The sequence below is a fragment of the Terrapene carolina genome, unplaced genomic scaffold (genome assembly GCF_002925995.2).
Source record: "Terrapene carolina triunguis isolate 2854851 unplaced genomic scaffold, T_m_triunguis-2.0 Scaffold174, whole genome shotgun sequence".
Taxonomy (NCBI): domain Eukaryota; kingdom Metazoa; phylum Chordata; order Testudines; family Emydidae; genus Terrapene; species Terrapene triunguis.
Window position 1 is genome coordinate 1,830,743 of NW_020664525.1, and position 21,364 is coordinate 1,852,106.

Below are 21,364 nucleotides of genomic sequence, written 5' to 3' on the forward strand. Positions count from 1 at the left end.
CTTTTTTTTGCTGCTTGGGGCAGCAAAAAAGCTAGAGCCGGCCCTGCTGATATTGCACCTATTGTGAGAGCAACTGCTTTGACTGCATACTGTCAGCTGTCTGACTGGAGCCAAAGGCCTGAGGAAGAGTATTGGAATCTGGTCTTTGCTTTATGATGTCCTAATATTACCAGAAAGGTCAAAAATCAATTACGGGTGCAGGAGGAATCTCCTTCCAAATTTTACTTTGTCTAAAGCTTGCACTTCTGTAATGTTCCATACTTTAGTTTGATGTTACATGGATGGCATCCAATCTAAGTTTAATTAGAAGAATGCTCCAACTATGATTATTATCTCCCTCTACTGACCTTTGTATTGGTTGTTTCCTTCCTCCATTATAGGGAGGAAATTACTAGGAGCCATTTTCCAGCCCTCCTCTTCTTCCTGTGTGAAGAAAATATAGAATATCATTGTATTAATCACCAAATAGACAGCCATTAAAAAGACAGGGTCACGGTATAATGAAAAATGGGATCAACTGTAGTTTTAATTCACAAGTGATTATCAAAAAGTTATTTGGTGAAAATTGTTGGATGAGACCCCTGAACTAAATCATATTTTTCTAGCTGATCATATGGTTGGACTTCATCCACAGAGATTGGGGCAGTTTATGTTCAAAACCAGTTGGGTCACATTAATTTAAAAGTTGTTAAACTCACTTGCTTTTGTAATGTAGATGGGACCTTTGAGCATGGCAATCTATTTACCTTCCAATCATTCTTCTTCTTCACCTTGTAGCCACAATGTGCTAAGCACTTTGGTGTCATGAAATAAGGATTGTGTTTAGGCAATTAGAGGATTATTGTTTGAGGAAAACAATGGGTTTTGAGAAGAGAAGTGTGCTGTGAAGGATCATAAAGGATATTGCAGGTACAGGGAACAACCTGGGAGATGGCATGGAGGTGATTTTGGGGCAAAAGAAGAAAGGAGGCATGAAGGAATTTTAATGAGTAGAGTGCATGACTTGACAAGGAGGTGGTGAGGATTGGCTGGAGGGGTAGGCTGAAGAATAATGCAAGCAAGAGGATTCAAGGGTGGAACTCAAATTCTCTGCTGCTTCTTCTGCACTCCCACCTTCTTCAGGGCCTGAGATTTCTGGGACCCGTATCTGGATCTCCTGCAGTATGCGATGTACTGCATTTAGACTATCAGGCCAGCCCTGTTGCATTGCTTTTAATTTTTTTAAATCGAACTTTTTACACAACATGACATTTAGATGACTAGAAGTTGCATTTATAACAGACATACATTTATATTTTGTTAATGACACAAATATTGCTGTGAAGCCTGAAAACTCAATTGCTCCCCATTAATTTATGTAGCCAGTGAACAGCATAGTGCACATATATTAATTATTTCTTTTATCCTTAGGACTAAGCAAAGCAGTCTTTTTGTTGGCTAACTTCACTGATTTTATGCTTTGAAGTAAAGAGTATTTCTATGCCAATACATTTCAAATATTAATACACAACATATTTAAATAGATTTTTTCAAAATAATTCAGTATATAGAGAACAACTACAATGAATATGGGCCTAAATTCTACATTAGCAGTAAGTGTTTTTCACACAGTGTTAGAAAGATAAAGGAAATCTTTTCTTGATATTTTTTCTACATTCAGATGATAGAATAGCTGAGTCAATGTTGTGTGAACTGTGGTGGGGCACCTTGAACTGATCATACCAGTTTCAATCCAGCCACAGATATGGGGGTAACAATTGGATGAACACTAAGCATGTGTTTGAATCTTTCCACAGACTGATCTGCATGGGGAAATCCACACAGCAAGGCTGTGAAGAATCTGAATTGATTTCCACTGTGCTGTTTGGCTACATTTTTCCTGGTCACAGTGAAGAGGTTCTGCCTGTGGATCTCCTTGATGGCAGAATATTGCTTTAAGCTCCATATGGCTGGATGAAATTTGTAGAGAGACCTCCGCCATATTTATGTCTTACAAGCACGTTAGTACACAGTATATTACTATTTTAAATAGTTCCAAATGGTTCAACATATGTCTTGAAAAGTCACAAAAATAAAAGGCTTGTGAAGAGAGATTATACTGTGCTAGGTTTCTGTTATTTCTTTCTTAGTGCCCAATGGGAAATCAGATCAACGTTTAACAGGGAAGAAAATGAAGTTACTTTGATATCAAATGCATATTTCTAAAGATCACTATCAGACTTAAGGAATATTTAAATCTCCTTCTGGGATCATAATCTTGTTTTCTTAAAAAACTGAAGTTAGGAACAAGACCTTGTTTGACTGCGTCACTATGACTTCTAGCCTATGCTTATTTTAATAAGGTCCTTCTGTTAGAACTTTTCAGAATACTTCTGCACCGTTCCAAGATGATTTTTTTTTTCAGTATTACAAGCAGGGAATAATGTTCTCTTTGTTCTATCTCAATGAGCCACAGAACACCTGATATAATGGCCTTGATTATTACTTTACAGAGGCTGGAGCATGAGAAGAGAGGAGAGCTACAAAAAATTATAAAGCCCCCATAGTTCTGTACTGTTGTTTCTTCAGCACTGTGAGAGCACAGGGACACATTTTTGGTATCACTGTTTATCCACCGAGGGATACAAAGCAATCACCTTACCTCATGAAAGACGAGAAAGTTAGGTTTTTAAGTCAGGGGCGTGAATTTCACTGCAATCTTTGAAGCTCAGATTTGGTTCAGAATGTTCAGTGGGTCTGAAGCTATTTCCTCCTGACCTTTTCCTTGGTGACTTAAAAACTGAAGTACTGTTCGGATACATTTTTGCAGCATGTGTGGAAGGACCTTCTCCAGTGTACTAGCTGAGGGACAGGGAAGAGACATACTAGGGCTTTGTTTTGGGAGGGCCATTTAGGAAGAGTGGGGGAATTAGAAGCAAGGCCTCAGTTAGCAGTACAAGGACATATTGCTAAATGCTTCTCAGGCTGAAGAGAACTGCTTAATATCCTAGATTGCATGGCTCTGTTTGACACCGTCATTTAACCAGTGTAATTCTAATAATTTCTTTAAACCCTCACTTAGGTAGAAATATGCAATGACTGTTAGTTGATTCTTCTCTTAGGGCTACAATGGGTACGTCTATACTTACCTCTGGGTCCGGCGGTAAGCAATCGATCTTCTGGGTTCGATTTATCGCATCTTGTCTAGACGCGATAAATCGATCCCGGAAGTGCTCGCCATCGACGCCGGTACTCCTGCTCCGCCAGAGGAGTACGCGGAGTCGACGGGGGAGCCTGTCTGCCGCGTCTGGACCTGCGGTAAGTTCGAACTAAGGTACTCGACTTCAGCTACGTTATTCATGTAGCTGAAGTTACGTATCTTAGTTCGAAGTGGGGGGTTAGTGTGGACCAGGCCAATGTGTCCTGCACTGAGGGGAGGGGCAGTGCAGAGCTGCTCTGTACCAGTGTGAATCAGTGGAGGCATTCTAACTTGGTAACACAGGATTTAGCGGGTATCCTACTAGCTCTGTAGTTCTGACTGGAGCAGAAGAGGATGGGTTTAAAGTTCTTCAGCTATCCACCTAGTATCTTTGGCATACGAAGACAGCTACCTAAAATATACTGTAAATGGATGCTCCCACGTTGCAGGGTCAGAATCTGATAGCCTCTAAATTAGAAAGATTGACACTTAATTATTTCACTTAGTTTAGACTCGTGGCCAGCTGTTTCTATTGTTTCAGACAACTTGATGGACATTGCCTAAGAAACCCTAGTCTTCATGTTATATGAGTGTCCCACAGTTAGAGCTAAACGTATAACTTCTCTTCAGGAGAGTTTACAGTGAGGGAATGTCTGGGCCCCAGGAGTCCCTTCCTCCTAACACTCAGTGATAATGATCACTAAAAGATTAAAGATTAATGGGATCTACAAAAAACGAACTCACTCTAGAAAGTTCACAAGCAACAAAAGTTGCTGTTACAGCAAAAGTCAAAAATTCTGATTGCACAGCATGATTTAGAATTAAGACAATGCAGCTAAAATCCATCACAACCTTCTGGTTGGCATATCATTTGTCTGGTGTGTTCTTCCATGAACCTGCTATTGAAAAAAGCCAATTGGAGCAACAGAATCTCAACCTTTCAAAGCCTTCAGGGAGGATAGCATTCTAGTAGTTTTGTTAGCAAAAACATAAATTTGGCCTACAAACAACTTGAGATGAAAAGAGCTCCTACTTTAGGGTCATTTTAAGTAAGTGAATTGAAAAAACATGGCCACTATCTACAGAATAGCAAAACATTGGTTTACATTATAAAATAAATGGTTTGCAGATAGTAAATTGTACTTAAAAAAATTAGTCTGAAATATAAGCAAGTGTGCAGATTGGCAAAATGTTAGCTTCAGGGAGAGAGTTTGCCTGTTTCACAGTGTTTGGATACATAAGGGCAGGCAGAATGCTCGTCTTTCCACCTCTTGAGTGAAAGGGTGTTGGTGGCTAACTTTGCCCAGGTAATCCATGCTCCAAAGAGGTAATGCTTGGGCAGGGTGATAGCCAGCATTCTGTCATCTGCACACCAAGGGTATGTCTACACTGCAGTTAGACACCCATGGCTGGCCCGTGCCAGCTGACTCTGGCTTGTGGAACTCAGGTTAAGGGGCTGTTTCATTTGCAGCATAGATGTTTGGACTTGGCCTGGAGCCTGAGCTCTGGGACCCCTCCCACCTCACAGGATCCTAGAGCCCGGGCTCTGGCCCAAGCCTGAATGTCTATACCCAGGGCTTAATTTGTAATGAAAGAGGTGCTGGGGCTCACCAATATTTTTACATTCATAACTGATGCAGCAAGCCCAGCGGTGCCGGGGCTATGAACCGCCCAGCCTAGAGGTCCTGAGACTCAGTCCTGGCAAGCCCTGGCACAAATTAAGCATTGTCTATACCACAGTTAAACAGTCCCTTAGCCCGAGCCCTGCAAGCCTGAGTCAGTTAACATGGGCCAGCCACAGGTTTGGAACAGCAGTGTAGACATACCCAAAGAGGCCTGTGCTTGGTGGAGAACACACCATACTTCTAAAGCAGTGTAACACTCTCTAAGCATGTTCTTTCCCATCCATACCCCCAGAATCAATCCTTCCACATCAACATTCCACAGGCAGACTTCCTCCAGCTATTGCCACAGATACAGGCAGCTTCACAAACACCCACCCCAAGCCTCTGGTTTTGGAAGCCTAAATAAAGTCTCCATGGCCATCAAACTTAGATGAAGTAAGATGCATGAGGACCTCATCCTCTTCCAACCCTCCTGTAAGTGGGGCTGAAGCAAAGGTGGCAAGTCAGTTTGTCTACATGCAGAAACCCTGAATGAATGGAGGCCAGCGATGCCACATGGATTGCACAGGCCTGAAGCTTTCGCCGCTCTAACAAACTACTAAACAAATTCACATTTTAAAACGCCTTACAGTATCCGTCTTTCCTTTTTTCTCTTTCCCTTTCCCTTTCTTCTTCTTCTTCTTCTTTTTCTCTTTTTCTTTTTTCCCCTTTTCTTTGGTTTTTTTCTTTACAGCTGCTTCTTCTTCTTTAGCAGCCAGCTCGGCAGCAACCTGGCAGAGAGTCAAAGTAACACACACCATTATCTTGATGTTTTTAAATATAAGGAATATTGAAGTATTAGGACGCAGGATAAGGGATGTTTCTGCCAAATTGAAATACATTTTCACTTTCAGAATGGGTCATGATTTGATATTTCTCTCCCTCCTTCAGTTTCACGTTCTTGTGCTTTTTTTCATTATTTGATCTCTATTTTCAAAATGTCACCCATTGCTAAGTGGCTGTTAGTGAGTATAAATGGACTGATTTTATTTATTTTACATGTCAAAAATATAATGATAAGCACCCAGTCTGTGCTCTGGACATCTACCTCAATGGTTAAAACCACAAAATCAGCAAATGATTTCCCATAAATGTATCCACCTCAACCCACTCCCTTTACAACAGCCTTAGAGAAGAGAGGTAAAAGATGGGCTTTGTAGTGTGCCCAGAAGGCTACCACATCTGGGTTTTGGCAGACGCAGGGGGTTGGGAGAGCAAGTCTCAAAGCACTGAAAACACCCTGCATGGCGCCCTCTTTCATTTACATTGAGGAAGCTCCCGCTCGAGAACTTCTGGTTAGATCAGCGGTGGCAATATACTGTGGAAGAGGGGTGATTTCTGAGGTAACTAGGTCCCAAACCATTCAGGGCTTTATAGACTGAAACAACATCTTGAATTCCACCCAGAGCCATAACATATCAGTGGGCCCAGAAGCAAGAAAAAGATGCATAACCTAGACCCCTTCTAGTATTGGACGCGCCTCAGAATTTGGCCCAGTGTTTCCAAAGCAGATTGATTTTATATAGATGGAATTTGAGATGTTTCCTTTAGGGATGTAGTGGATGTCTAGCTTCAATATCTGGCTGAATATAGGACCCCCTTGGAAATGGTATTTGTCTGACGCCAAACACTATATAGGACCATAAACTCAGAGGTCCAGATTGTCAACTGGTATAGCTCTGTTAAAATCAATAGAGCCAATTTCCGACAGCTAAGGACTTGGCTCGTTATATTTTACTAGTTGTAAAGGTGTTGGGTCTTAATTCTTTCTTTATGCCATTCTCTCTCCCCTTGCCCCCTTTTATTCCCCACTCTCATGCAGATGTTTTATATACAACTGTTTGCCTTCTATATCATTCTTTCTATGAGTCTCTCCCTCCCCCTTTATATTTTCTTTCCTGTCCCCACGTTTTTCATTTTTAATAGTTCCTCTCCCCCACTCCCCTATATTCATTTCTTTACTGGCTCTGAGTACCCTCCATACTCCCTTCATCCCCCTAGTTGAACTCTCAGGAGAAAAAGGGGCATCGGGGCCCTGCTTTCCCAGAGCTGAACTCCCAGAGACTCCAGACATCATTTGGGGCCTTGCCTCAGGCTTGCCCCGGACAATCACCTTGCTTGTTTTCTCCATCTTGATAGTGTTCCTACTGTCCAGTGTAAATTGGTGGAGTTCGTGGCTCTCTAATCTGGCTGTTACAACGCTTCTGCAGTGTGCTGAAATCTAGGCCTGCTGCTCATTCCAAAAATACATTGTTGCAACGTGTCTTACAAGGCATTTTGCAATGTGTAATCCTAGACTTCCGTCAGCTTCAGCTACTTTTTGGCTTCAAATAGGTATTGAAAAACTGACTTGCTATAGCTAAATAGAAGCATTTCATCCAAAAATCCAACTAAATATTTGCAAAGCCAAATTCTGATACAGCCTTACATGTACAGTAGGAGTAGGATATGCTAAAGAAAGGGCAACTACAAACAAAGAGTAACGATTTAATGGAATGCTGTCAGATTGGAAGGAGGTCTCAAGGGGATTCCACAGTGATCTGTTCTGAGTCTGGTGTTATTTAACATTTTTATTAATGACCTGTATGTAGGAATAGAGAGCACACTGATCAAATTTGCTGACGACACAAAGCTGTGGCGGGGGAGGTTACAAACACTTAAGAGGATAGAGCTAAAATTCAAAGGGATCTTGATAAATTGGAGAACTGGGCTATAGAAAAGAAAGTGAAATTCAACAAAGACAAAGATACTATTTTCTTCTCTAATATAGAATGGGGGATCACTGCTGAGAAGGATCTGGGAGTTGTGGTGGATCACAACCTCAACATGAGTCAACAATACAATGCTGCTGCAAAAAAGCAAATGCAGTCTTGGGTTGCATTAACAGAGACATAGTATACAAGTCATGGGAGGTGATAGTACCGCTCTACTCGGCGCTGGTTTGGCCTCAGCTAAAGTACTGTGTCCAGTTTTGGTAAACAATGTCTAAAAAGGATATAGAGAAACTGGAAAGGATCCAGAAGCGAGTGACAAGGATGATCAAAGGGATGGAATGCAAGCCATATGAGCAAAGGTTATGTTTAATTTGGAAAAGAGGCGATTAAGCAGGGGACATGATAGCAGTCTTGAAATATTTGAAAAGCTGCCATAAGGAGATGGAGAAAAATTATTCTCTCTTGCCACAGAGGGCAGGAAAAGAGGCAATGGGTTCAAACTACAGCATGGAAGATTTAGATTAAATCTCAGGAAAAGCTTCCTAAGTATAAGAACAGTAGGACAATGGAACAAACTATGCAGGGAAGTAATGGAAGCTCCTTCATTGGAGGTTTTCAAAAGGAGGCTGGATAGCCATCTGTCTTGGATGGTTTAGACACAACAAATCCTGCTTCTTGGCAGGGGGTTCGACTTGATGACACTTGCAGTCCCTTCTAACCCTATAGTTCTATGATTTTATGATTCGAAGGGAAAAACCAGGAAAAAAGGAGGAGTCCTAATAGGAAGCACCAAAGACAGGCTCATACACAAAGGCACCCCAAGAGAGGGTATTAAGGCTCAAATTTATCAAGGAAAAGCAGGTTATTTAAAAGTGCCCCAACATATGAGTCATCACAATCAAGCATTTATTTGCAGTGATCTTGCTATTTTTGTTTTGCAACATAGGCAATGTTAACAAGTCCCTTATAGCAGGACTAGGGTGACCATACATCCCAGTATAAGGGGCTTTGTCTTATATACGCCTGAAAAAAAAAGTGTCCCGATATTCCACACTTGCTATCTGGTCACCCGAAACAGGACTAGCATGAAACTCAAAGGAAGAAGATGACATTTCCCATCATGAATGGTAATGTCCCAGATGGATGGAACTGTATAAAATGTTAGAACAATATTTATAGACAATGTTGGAGATTTAATTCTCATGTCAGGTAACCAGTGGTAATGATGAAATCCAAGCTCTGTGACACTGGTGTTTAATTGCAAAAATACATTTTTAAAATGCTGACAACACAGGAAAAAATAAAATAGGGAAGACAAAATATTTCTAAGGCTAAAACAAACATATCTATAACAGTAAAATATATTTTCTGAAGAATGCCCTTTAAAGTTGCATTAAAGATCTCACAGTGGAAAGAAAGGGAGGAAAATAGACATGGCTATACATTGCAATCATTGGAATTTCATTAGTGGATTTCCCCAAGCATTTCAGTATCTTACATTTAATTAAATATGGTAATTCAAACCCCAAGCACCATTCAGTCATATCTTGCGTTGAAAAGCAGTGAAGCATTTCATTCTTCTGGATAGATTCATAGAATGACTAGAGTCCAAAATGGGTGTTTATTGTCCCAGCTGGGCTGTTGTATCCAAAACCAACAGAGGTACTCAAAATTTCTTCCTAACTGACGTGGTAGTACGATTCCAGAGGTCCAAACTACTTCCACCTCCACTCCCTGCTCTGACTGGTAACTAAAGGATAACTGTAACCATTTACAAACAACTCTGGAGTAGGTCTATTTAGTGAGAATTTCTGTAACTCTGCATGAAAGTTACCAAATATTTTTATTTTAGGCAGCACTTCTGAGTTCTATTGGCATTATTTTAAAAGTAAAGTATCTTCAGACTATGATTAAAGATAGATATTTGTTTTATAAATGTGAATAATGTGATATCGAAAGAGATTGAACAGACTTTCTGTATTCATCAGCCTGCTGTAATGGTATTGAATTATTGTTCTTCTGTCTTGTTTGGCCCAATTTTATAAGGGTGAAAAATAAGAATCTTGGTTGAGATTTTCAAAGCTGAATAGGGGATTGCCACACAATTAATGGTGCAAGAGTGATCATCTCTCGCTTTACCTGGAGACCTAGGGACTCTGCACTGAGTGAGTGACTCTTCTAATCCTTGGTGTGAATGGGCCTAGACTAGTCACTCATCCAGATACAGGACTACATTGATGCCTGAGATGAGCATTAACCACTGCCAGCTGCTTGATAAAATACTGTTGTTGCAGTAAAAAAGCTAAAAGGATTGTGCTATTAATGGTCAGCACCACCACATGAGAACAGATGTATCTGCTCTGAGCTAGTCTGATGGCTCTGTGAAAGCAGGCACTTTGTGAACTGAGTTTCTCAGATCAGTCTTTAGAGGAAAGTGGAACGAACAGTCGTGACAAATGGACATGGGGGATCAAGACCCCAAACAGAGTGTAGCCATATTCAGGGTGGAGTTTACCTACCTCTAATAGACATCCAGGGGTGCCAAAAGGTCTCATGTCAGAAGGTCTCATTGCACTGAAACTGTGAAGCAGTGACAGAAATTATTGTCAGTATGTGGAACCTGAACTCTCTGAAGAAGCTGTTCAGTTTCCAGAGGTTAATGATGGCACAAAGAGCTTCTTTCCTCTTCCATATAAAGAAGTACCATGAATAGCAACCTTTCCCTCTGTATTTCTGAGATGCTACTTCTACAGCCCTACTCCCACTCTGCTCTGAGCAGTTCTTCATGAGAGAGATTCCTGGAAAGAATGGAGGGGAACATTGGGATGTGGCATAGAGAGGAACTTGATTGCCTATCCAAGCTGAATGGTCTATAGTACCCAGCGGTCCATAGTAATTCCACTTTAGGCTACTAGAAAATCAAGTAAACCATCCCCAAAAGGAGGGGGAAAGGAACTGGAAGTTAAAACTAGTATTGGGTTCCTAAGCAACCCATGGTATCTGCAGCCTTTCTCCTGAAGGAAAGCATGTTGGAAAAAGCCGTTCTTTTCTTGAAATGTTTTAGATTGTCCTTCCAATTCTGATGTTGCCAAGGCCTCCTCTTCTGGGATTGATGCTGGAAACCTGAAAACACCAGGTAAAGTTTCTGATACTGGATAGAAGATGAAACAATCAGGCCAGAAAAGAAAGACAGAAGTAGTCCCAGAAACCTAGAGGCACATTTTTCCTAGTATCTTGTCCATTTTGAGGCTGAAAAGACCTTCCCTTTCTAACAGGAGGTCCTCCACACAGGCCTAGAGGCCTTGACTACTCACAGGTTGCATCAGTTTTAATTAAAATAAATATTTAAATTGCTGTAGTTAAGTCAGTGCAAACCCCTTAAACTGAGCTAGGAGTACCAATTCAAATAGCTGATTCCAGTGTATGAGTCAGTGTGTCCAAAAATCCTAATGCATGTGTAGAAATTACTTGAATGCTAATGTGCTACTAAGCCACTAGATCCTCAGGAAACTGGTTGATTAAAGGCAGCATCTTTCCTGAAGGTGAAACTGGCACCTAGTCAGTAACTGGCCAAGCAGATATTTGGAGTAGACTTTCCTCCCCCTAATAAATGTAAATCTCTTTGGCATCCTTCTTGATGAGAAGGCCTGACCTGCCTTGGACTTCTCATCCCTTCATTGACTGACACCACCAGTGAACCAGGAATAAGATGGGGTAGGAAATAATGCTGCTGTGGCACCTGAGAAAGGCAATCTACCTCTTAAATGGGGAATCTTAGATTTATAGTACTTAATGAAGAGCCAGATTTGCAAAGGTATTTAGGTACCTAAAGATGCAATAGGTGCCTCGTGGGATTTCCAAAAATGCCCAAGTGAGTTAGGTGCCTAACTCCCATTCACTCTCATTGGCCCAGTGAATATTTTATTATGTATACACAGTAGAACAGCTCCAACAGGAGAGATTGAGAGGTACCTGCCCCAGAATACCCCATAGCCCAGTGGTTAAGGCATTCTCCTGGGAGACATAAGTTCAAATCCCTGCTCCACATCATTTCCCCCCTTCCCCCCTGGTTTTTCATGAAAAACCACTAACCTGGCCTAGGCGCCTAACTCCAGGAGGTTTATGGCTGTGAATGCCAAGTAGAGGGAGGCTTCTAACTACTTTGGAGGGGTGGGGCTTAGGCCATACCCCTCTCCTCGGCTCACCGTGCTGATTTGTGTGAATCCCTGTCTCCGTGCATTGTACAGGGACCCTGGGCCTGAACTCAGGCTTGTGAATTCCACTAGGTGGCAGGGTGCTTAACAGCCAGGCATTGCAACGCCTAACTCCCCCTTGTGAATCCCACCCTCAGTGACTTGCCCACGTTCATCCTGTGATAGTGCAGGGATTGCCTGACTCCCAGATGAGTGCCCTACAACTGGACCATCCGTTCTTTGTCTTGTATTTGTTGTATGTAACGTCCAGACCCCTGTTAACGCTTCTCTTGCTTAAATGAACTAAATTACAGGTCCTTTTATATGCTGAATATTTCTGTTAAGGTGGTACCATTGTATGTCAGTTATTCGTGGTACTTAGGCTAGGCATATTTCCATTAAGTGTGGCAGACCTGGAAGCCTCAAAATCCCATCATGCTACTTGCAGGTAACACTTTGGATTCACTCCCTTTGAGAAATGAATTCCCTTAGCTCCCTTTAAGTTTGTTTCCTCTTGGTAAGGCATGTTTACACTCCAGTGTGCATTTACAAACAAAACCTAAGCTTTTAAACCTTTAAAAGCAGCCACAGGGATTTGTACCTTGCAGGAATGGATCCAAGATGATGAGTGGGATTTTGTGGGTCCCCCTGGACTTTGCAAAGTCTTAGTTTGTTTTGAGGGTCTGCCACACTTTGTGATCAATGGCAGATTAACACTTGTCTTTAGTTTTGCAGACACTGTTCAAATCTGGTTTAACTCACAAGCACATCTAGTTTAGTGCTTTGCCTACTCCCCAGTAAACACTTGAAACTTTGGGTGCCTTGGTTTCTGTGTGGTTAACTTGAAATACTTAGGCCCTGATGTTCTGGGGTGCATGATCAGCACCTCTGAAAATCGCCCAAGGTTTCTTAAGTTGGGCACCCATAATTAGTGGGAAATGTAGAAAATCTGGGCCTATGTAATTTAGCACAATTTTCAGTCTGTGTTCACTGCCTGAAACTTTTGTGAGCAGCGTGTTGCAGGTCAGGATTAAGTGCATTTGCAGAGCTGACTATAGGAAGCTATTGTTCTATAGAAACTCCAGAATCTGTCTTTCAAACTGTAGGTATTACAGTTCAAAGTATTAATTAACAAGTGAACAGAACATTCCATATGGGGTGTATGTGAATGTTTCAATATAGGGTTACATTAACACATACAAAAACAATGTGGTTCAAGATACCTTGGTCAAATATGACGTAACTCTCCAACCTGAGTCTTTCCTAGGTATAATGGGGGTATCTAAAGCATTGCTATTTATACCTGTACAAACTGACTGTCTGAATAGATGAACTATTTTAGTTTCATGGTGCTGATTAATAATAATTATGATCATTTGTATTATGGTATTGCAAAGAGTCTCCAGTCAGGATAACGCACATGTGTTTGCACAGGAGACAGCACATGATTCCCCCCCCCCCAACCCCCATTACTGTCTGCACACTATAAAGCTGAAATTACAGTAATTCAGAACTGACTTTCTATTCTTGACACATACATTTAATTTGCAACCAGAAATCCCATAGACTCATAGACTTAGACTCATAGACTTAAAGGTCAGAAGGGACCATTATGGTCATCTAGTCTGACCTCCCGCATGATGCAGGCCACAAAAGCTGACCCACCCACTTTCCCTTAACTCAGCTGTTGAAATCTCCAGATCGTGATTTAAAGACTTCAAGTCGCTGAGAATCCTCCAGCTTGCGACCCCTGCCCAGTGCTGCGGAGGAAGGCGAAAAACCTCCAGGGCCTCTGCCAATCTACCCTGGAGGAAAATTCCTTCCCGACCCCAAATATGGCGATCAGTAGAACCCCGAGCATACAGGCAAGACTCTCTAGCCAGACCCACATTTTACCAGCGATGGCACTTTATTTCCTAATTGACTAAAATCACGTTATCCCATTAAACCATTCCCTCCATAAACTTATCTAGCCTAATCCAGGAAGCAGATTCTTTCGTTTCTTAAGCTTCTGAATGTTGGAAGTAATTGGAGGGAGGATGTGATTTCTAGACAGCAACTGTAGTGGGTTATTTCTAGTGAAGCATCATTTATTAAGAAGGATTAATTGCAGAAACAAATTGTCATTTTGTTGGCAGTAGTATAAAAGCAAAGGCAAATACTGTCTTCATAGAAGGATATAAAAGACAGGGGATAAAAATCTGAAACAGATGCAGTAAGATTATATTGATTTTCACCAAAATCTTAAATTATTTCCTTAAGGGACAAAAACATCTTGTCAACAAAGAAATCATATATTTTTCACTAAATAAATAACCAGAGAATTTCCTACGGGGACACCTTTTGCACACTTTATTTTTAACTATTATTATTATTATTAATATTTTTTATTATTTATATTTCACCTTGTTAAATATATGCACAAAATTACCCTCAAAGTACAAAAGCATAGTTTGTGTAGAAGTATCAGGCTATATTATAAAGTCAAATAAGGTCATAGTCATCAAAGGAGAAAGAAATATTGAATGTATACTAATGTAGCAATGGTTTGTGAAATGATAAATTTTTATTTTATTTTCAATGAAGTGTCTTTACCCAAGGCTTTATCAAGTGTTCACTTTTAAATACAATCCTGTCTTCATTTTTCATAGAGTTTAACTGGATAGTAACCAACCTATTCACAGAAGGTAATACATACAAGAGGTGAAGTGCTGGCCCCATTGAAGTCAATGGCAAAACTCCCATTGATTTATATTACCCAGAATACTAGAGTTGAACAAAAACAATTGCATAGTAGTTGTTCTTCCGGCATCAACAGTATGTTGAGTCAGACGAACACAAGATCCTTTACTTGTATATTTGACAGTCAGGTAACAAATTCATTAACATACTTCAGTATCCCCTCTATAGGGCAAACAGATTCTGAATATCTGAGAGAACATGGGTCATATTCTGATCGCAATTATACTGATCTTAAGGAGAAAAATGGAGGCAGCAATTATGTCAAATCAGATAATTTTAATAATGTTGCCAGCAGAAATAGGTGTATTTTTCTTCTGTATTGTTTTCGTTTAGGGCAGGGAGAAAGCACATAGTAAAACAATCTCTCAAGCTGTTGTTCCAGGTTTTAGAATTCCTATATTTATAATGTAGTGATGAAGCAGACGCCCAAGAAATATAGCAAAATAAATGAAGATAGGAATTAAAAACGGGGGAAAAAAATCATACTCCAAAATCTACTGCAAATCAGTATTGCTTGGTGGTACCATTTCTCTTCATATTTTCTTTTTGAATTTTGTTTGTTCTTTTTATTGGCAGGGGCAGGTCTAATTATCCTCATGTCCCCTGAAGCCATCTCTAATAATAAGCAATACCTGCTGGGCAGCTCCCCGCTGCTTAGAACAGCCTACAAAGCCCTCTTGACTCCGGCATATGTTTCTACTTTAAAACCTGAAAAACGTAACGGACTGTTTTTCCTCATTCTGTCTGGGACTGAACAGCAATGAGGTTTAGATAGAGACTGGCAGGCTAACCCTAGCAAACTGTAAGCTAGAGTATGCCAAACTTCAGTTTTGGTGAGACACAGAGACCCACTTCTCATCATTTTCCTTATTCTGAGCAAAGTAACTGACATTGAGAGCTCTCTGCCTTAGGCAAGGCGAGTCAATATTTACAGCCAGTCTGGTTCACTCTGTGGGTCAGATTCTACTATCATGTACAGGAGTTCCCAAGGTTATTTCCCCAACAGATTCCTCATCCAGCTAAGGTCACTTTTGATGGAGGAAATGGCTCTGAGTGCCAATCTCTGCCTTTGCTGTGCCAACTGAGCTTAATCACATTCTCCATGTGACACCTTGATGGTCAAGGAAAGAGATTACAAGCTGCTTTGATTAGTCAGAGGGGCCAGAAAAAGGTTTTAACAGGAAAAACAACTGAGAGGGGTTGCAAAAAGGTGTCAGATAAACTAAGCCTCTTCCCTCACTTTAACTTAAACCTTTTTATTGGTCAGTGGCAGTAAATTAAAGCAATTTAAGCCTGGTGTATATTAGAAACCTTTATCTGGTTTAACTAAATATTTTAAAATCAATGTACTTAGACTAGAGCAAACACCTAATGTAGAGACATACGAGTCCTTACTTAAAATGATTTAGCTTAATTTGGTAATTTACTGATGCGAACTAAACTTCTTAAAACCAGGTTTAAAATGGATTAAATGTATCTACATTGGGGGTTTGCATCAGTCTAATTGAATACATTTTAAAAAATTCATTGAGGTAAACTGGTGTAACTCTTCTAAGAGACTTCTTTGCCCTTGACTCCCTTACAATGTGTAATTTACGTACTTTATATATCGCCTTCAAATGTGGCTTAGTAGCTATATATGCTACATGGGAATTAATCTCTGCTTATAAAGGCAAAGGAGTAATGGAAACACTAAATTTACTTGCTTAAGAAAGTAAATAAGGAAGTGTTATTTCCTCCTTCTCATAGCACAAGAGCTAGGTTTCACCAAATGAAATTAATAGGCAGCAGGTTTAGAACAAACAAAAGGAAGTATTTCTTCACACAACGCACAGTCAACTTGTGGAACTCTTTGCCAGAGGATGCTGTGAAGGCCAAGACTATAACAGGGTTCAAAAAAGAACTAGATACATTCATGGAGGATAGGTCCATCAACGGCTATTAGCCAGGATGGGCAGGGATGGTGTCCCTAGCCTCTGTTTGCCAGAAGCTGGGAACAGGCGACAGGGGATGGATCACTTGATTATCTGTTCTGTTCATTCCCTCTGGGGCACCTGGCACTGGCCACTGTCGGTAGACAGGATACTGGGCTAGATGGACCTTTGGTCTGACCCAGTATGGCCGTTCTTATGTACTTTGAGCACATAGCCATTGCCATCCCAATAACAAGTTTAACCAAAAAATTTTAGACCAGTGGAGCCCATTGCTATAAAATCTCAGTGTGGACACTTTTGTTTCTCTTAGTTTCAACCTCTAAGCATTTTATCCCTTTTTTTTGGGGGGGGGGAGAGGCATTAAAATACCTGGTCTGGGGTTTTTTGAGAAAAAATCGCAGTTGAACCTCCCTCCTCTTCATTAGGGTAGTCAGGAAACTTGCCTGTAATATGCCTGCATGCAAAACAAAAGAAGAATCAATTAAAATACAACACCTGCCAATCCTATTATTAACCTGATAACACCAATGTGTTATGGAGGATCATCCCATCCCATCACACTCAAGATTGAAGGAATAACATCACCTTCTAAGGCAGATATTCACTCAGCAAATTCATTGTCTTTCTGTTATGTTTGTACAGTACCTTGTCTATGATTGTGTAGGAATGTGTTGCTCCCAAATCACAGCCCACGAGAATGGCAAACTGTTCCCTTGGCAACGAGGCAGGAGTAACCTTGTCCTAGCGTCTGTATTTGGGAAACTTATTGGCAACCTAACATCACCCTTGCAGCTGGTGTTCACGCGCTCAAGAGATGGGTTTGTAATCTCATGTGCATGTATACTGCCTGCCTTCTGTTTGCGCAAGAATGTAACCACTAAAAACTGTTGTAAACAAAGTAAGGAGAAAAATAAAAACCCCAGGAAAAGTTTTCCTGGGAGGCTTTTTGCTTAAAACTTATAAAACTCTCTAACTACCACAAACCTAGTGTTCTATTTCCTTTCCTGTGTCGTCACCACATGATTGGAGTCATTAATTACTACTGCAATAAACATAAGAAATAAAAATACATCCATTATAATTGCAGGCACTTTGCTTGCACACTGAACAATTTCTATTTGCACATGTATAAATAGCATCAGATGGAAAAACTGGTTCCCTGCATTTGCAATAAATCAACATACATGTGAAAAAGGATTTTCTCACTTATACTACAAACAGTTTTTAGAGGCCGGTTGAAAAATGGTCCTTAGAACCAAAAGAGAAGCATAGATCGTCTGTTCTGTTTAATGTTAGGCCACATTTGATTTTACAAACATGTTTTATCTCTAAGATAAGTAAGGATTCATTCAAATTTTTGACTCAGTGAAATAGTTTAATATTATATTAGATGCTGCTCCTATGTTTAAATAATGCTAAGAGTTTGACTTAAAGCTGAAAAAAGCCAGGGCATTAGACATTAAGGTGGTTACTGCTTTCTTATTAATGTTAGTTGAAGGGGAAAAAATGACAATGTGAACTAAAGTGAAGAATCAGTTTGAACTCAACCCCTCTAAGTAATTTACTATAAACATGTATTACAAAAATGTTTTATTTTGCTATTTTTGTTTACTTTTTATTTAAAAATAATTCATAGATACAAATGAATGTTACTTTCCTGAGAGACAAAACTTCTGTTTCTTGAGCAATAGACTAGGCAAGTTTTCAAAAGAGTTAACTGAGAGGCATTTTTTTTTGTTAAAAGTTGGTAAAAAGTCTTTTTAAGATAATTAGGGTGTGCTGAATCCAAATATGGTTGTTACCAATCTTTATGTTGTATATAAAGGCCTCACAAACAAAGTAACATGGAAATTGCTGGAGTGTGAATCTTTATTTCCTTTTTGTCTAGGAGTAACATAACAGGGGGAGGGATAGCTCAGTGTTTTGAGCATTGGCCTGCTAAACCCAGGTTTGTGAGTTTAATCCTTGAGGGGGCCATTTAGGGATCTGGGGCAAAAATCTGTCTGGGGATTGGTCCTGCTTTGAGCAGCAGAGGGGGTTGGACTAGATGACCTCCTGAGGTCCTTTCCAACCCTGATATTCTATAAATCTAAAATCTATACTTCAGTTGGCTCTTAATAAGCAATAGGATGTATTGAAAATGATCAAATAATATGCACAACCTTTTTATAAAGCCATTGGATTTCAGTTTCTTATTTGCAAGATGTACTAGAAATATTTTAATACATTATACAACCATGAAAGAGCAACACATAATCTGAAAACACCCATTTTTGAAACAAGTGAAAATATTTCTTGACTAAACCTTAAGTAAACATTTTAATGCACACAAGTTAAGCACACACCTTAATGTACTAGTTCAAGAAACTTTGGTACACAGTGGCAGATTGAATCAGTCTTATTAGGTCACATATTATGGTACAGCTATTTATTTGATAGTACTGTCCTGGTGAACTGTCATGTACATTGACACAACCTGGTTCCAGTTCTCTGCATTTGCATGCTCCTGTACAAACAAGTTGTGCTGTCCTGCACCTGCATCACTGACTTCTGCACCCTCTTGTGCAGCCACAGAATATTGCCTCCATGCAATCTGCTGGCATTGGTGGCTGTTACATGAACTGTCTTCCGGTTTCCAACCCATTGTCTTTGGAGGAGGAAATACAGGATTTTTGGGCAGTGGGACTGTCTCCAAGCTAGTGACTGGTAGTGAGCTCTCTGCACGTGAACAAAAAGATCCTCACTTGTTGGGGGTAAAGCTTCTGATGACTACATGTGTGTGAACAAAATAACGTGCTTTGGCAGTGCTGTGGACCTCTGGCATGCCATACATTTTATAAATAAATTCTTCTGCATTTTTGAAATGATGCAGAGCACAATTAGTACAGAGACATGAATAGTGAGCGATCCAAGTTGGTTTGCCTGATATTGTGTAAAAATGTGTGTAACTTTGATATAGAAGGCCTTGCCAAACTAATTATCGAAGCATATGCAACCATCATCGTAGACAGTGACTTGTTTATACTGCTCTATATACTATACCAGTGTTTCTCAATCTGGGAGTCGTGATTTATTTGATAATTTATATGGTAAAAATGAGAAAATAAGCAATTTTTCAGTAATACTGTGCTGTGATACTTGTATTTTTATGTCTGATTTTGTAAGCAAGTAGTTTTTAAGAGAGGGGCACTCAAGACAAATCAGCCTCCTGAAGGAGGTACAGTAGTCTGGAAACATTGACAACCACTGCTCTAATTGACCTGGATCAAGAATGTCTTTGTTTTACTTTCTATTTCTATAGTAAGGCTATTGGGATCTCATCATTAAAATACAGTCTCAGAAGGATTTTTTGAATCATGTTTTTAAGAAATTTCATAAATGGACCACTGCACTTCCCCCAAATTAATGAGTCTGATGTTTCATTTTTTAAGACCAAAGGTCCCTGCATCTTCCAAGTATTAGAGTGAGTTGTTTTCCAGAAACCCAAAGGTGGAAGTTCATTAGCAATCGATTTGTGTGTAATACATTTTATAGTAACAAATAAAAAGGAAGTCACAACTGGTCTAGTCAAATTTGCTTCCTGCCCTCTAGTCAGGGACATATCTCCCTGCTGTCAACAGTTCTCTCCGGAAACAGCAAAAGAAAGATCCCAGATCAATCTATGAAACTGTGGCCCATTTTAGTTCCATCAGTTTACGGTACAGTTTCATCAACCCACATTCTACAGCCCAAGCACAAACATGTGCACATGTTTGTATCTCCATACAAGAGTATTGAGGGTGTCTAGTTTATGGGCAGGAGCTTGAATGATTGGCAAGTATCCAGTGGCAGTTATTTCTGGTTCTGTTGTGTACAACTGGTTGAAATGGGCCCATTCACCTCTTGGGTTCTCATTTTGATATTTAATGATAAAGCTAAATATCAGAAGCTCTTGTCTGCACTGCAGCTGTGCACTGTTCTTCAGAGTCTGAGTACCACTCTTTGCAAACATGGCCCTTGAATACTGGTTTAGCTTTACTATTTCTTACATTGGCTGCTTTGATGGCGTCGACTGCATCAGGAGCATTGAGCGTGCTGCTGTTTAGATCATTCAACATTTAGATAAGGGGTAGATTCTCTTTGCCAAGCAGCAACTTGGGTTGCATGGAATATGTTCTTGCCATTCAGAGAAGCATCATTTATGGAAATATTGGTGGCTTTATAGTGAACAAACGTCCTGGGAACCAGGCTGGGGGGGAATAACAGCACCATTCTCAGCATCCATAGTTTGTATGGTTTTCTCTGTAAGGGCTGTGTCCACCTTTAGGATTTCTTCATAACTAATACTGTGGACAGCCTTATGGGAAAAGCTGAACAAGTTGTTTTGTCCTTATTGCCTGATGGGAGGTGCACCCCAAGGCCAATATGCTTTGGTGTCCCTTTCTTTCCACCACTCACACCGTATACAATGTCTTGAGCTACACTAAGCATCTTGAATTTCCCTAATTCTTGTTTCTCAAGGTTCTCTTCAACAGCATCAGAGTCAAGGAGAAATTGGCCTTATACAAGGAACATGTACAGGCTATCTGGAGTGCAAGCAACTGCGTCATCCTCACTGACGTTGAAACCTTTGTGGTCAGGATCTGGCTAAGTATCTCCCCGAATTTTCAATGCGATATGTGCCAGTGACAGAAATATGTCTTCTTGGGGCTGGTAAAAGCAGATGGCCATCTCGTCATCATGGCAAGAATCCATCGTTTGTGAGATGGGTACATATTTATACTTGGCTGAAACTAGGAGTGTTTGCCTTGATCAGTCTCCTGCTGAGAGACAATGAAATGAAGTGAAATAAATCATAGAATCATAGGGTTGGAAGGGACCTCAGGATGTCATCTAGTCCAAATCCCTGCTCAAAGCAGGACCCAATCCCCAACTAAATCATCCAAATGAGCATGGAGTT

The 21,364-nt window shown here is 40.3% G+C and overlaps 1 protein-coding gene across 1 annotated transcript in view; it reads right to left on the bottom strand.

The window, feature by feature from the left end:
* The window catches only part of LOC113406980 (dynein regulatory complex protein 11-like), a 138,274-nt gene that overhangs the window by 52,225 nt on the left and 64,685 nt on the right, over positions 1-21,364 (bottom strand). The window contains exons 7-9 of the mRNA XM_029912062.1: positions 16,795-16,879; positions 5,433-5,573; positions 348-423 (exon numbers count right to left, since the gene is read on the bottom strand). Of these exons, the coding sequence (XP_029767922.1) occupies positions 348-423; positions 5,433-5,573; positions 16,795-16,879 (302 nt within the window). The remainder of the gene's footprint in view (positions 1-347; positions 424-5,432; positions 5,574-16,794; positions 16,880-21,364) is intronic.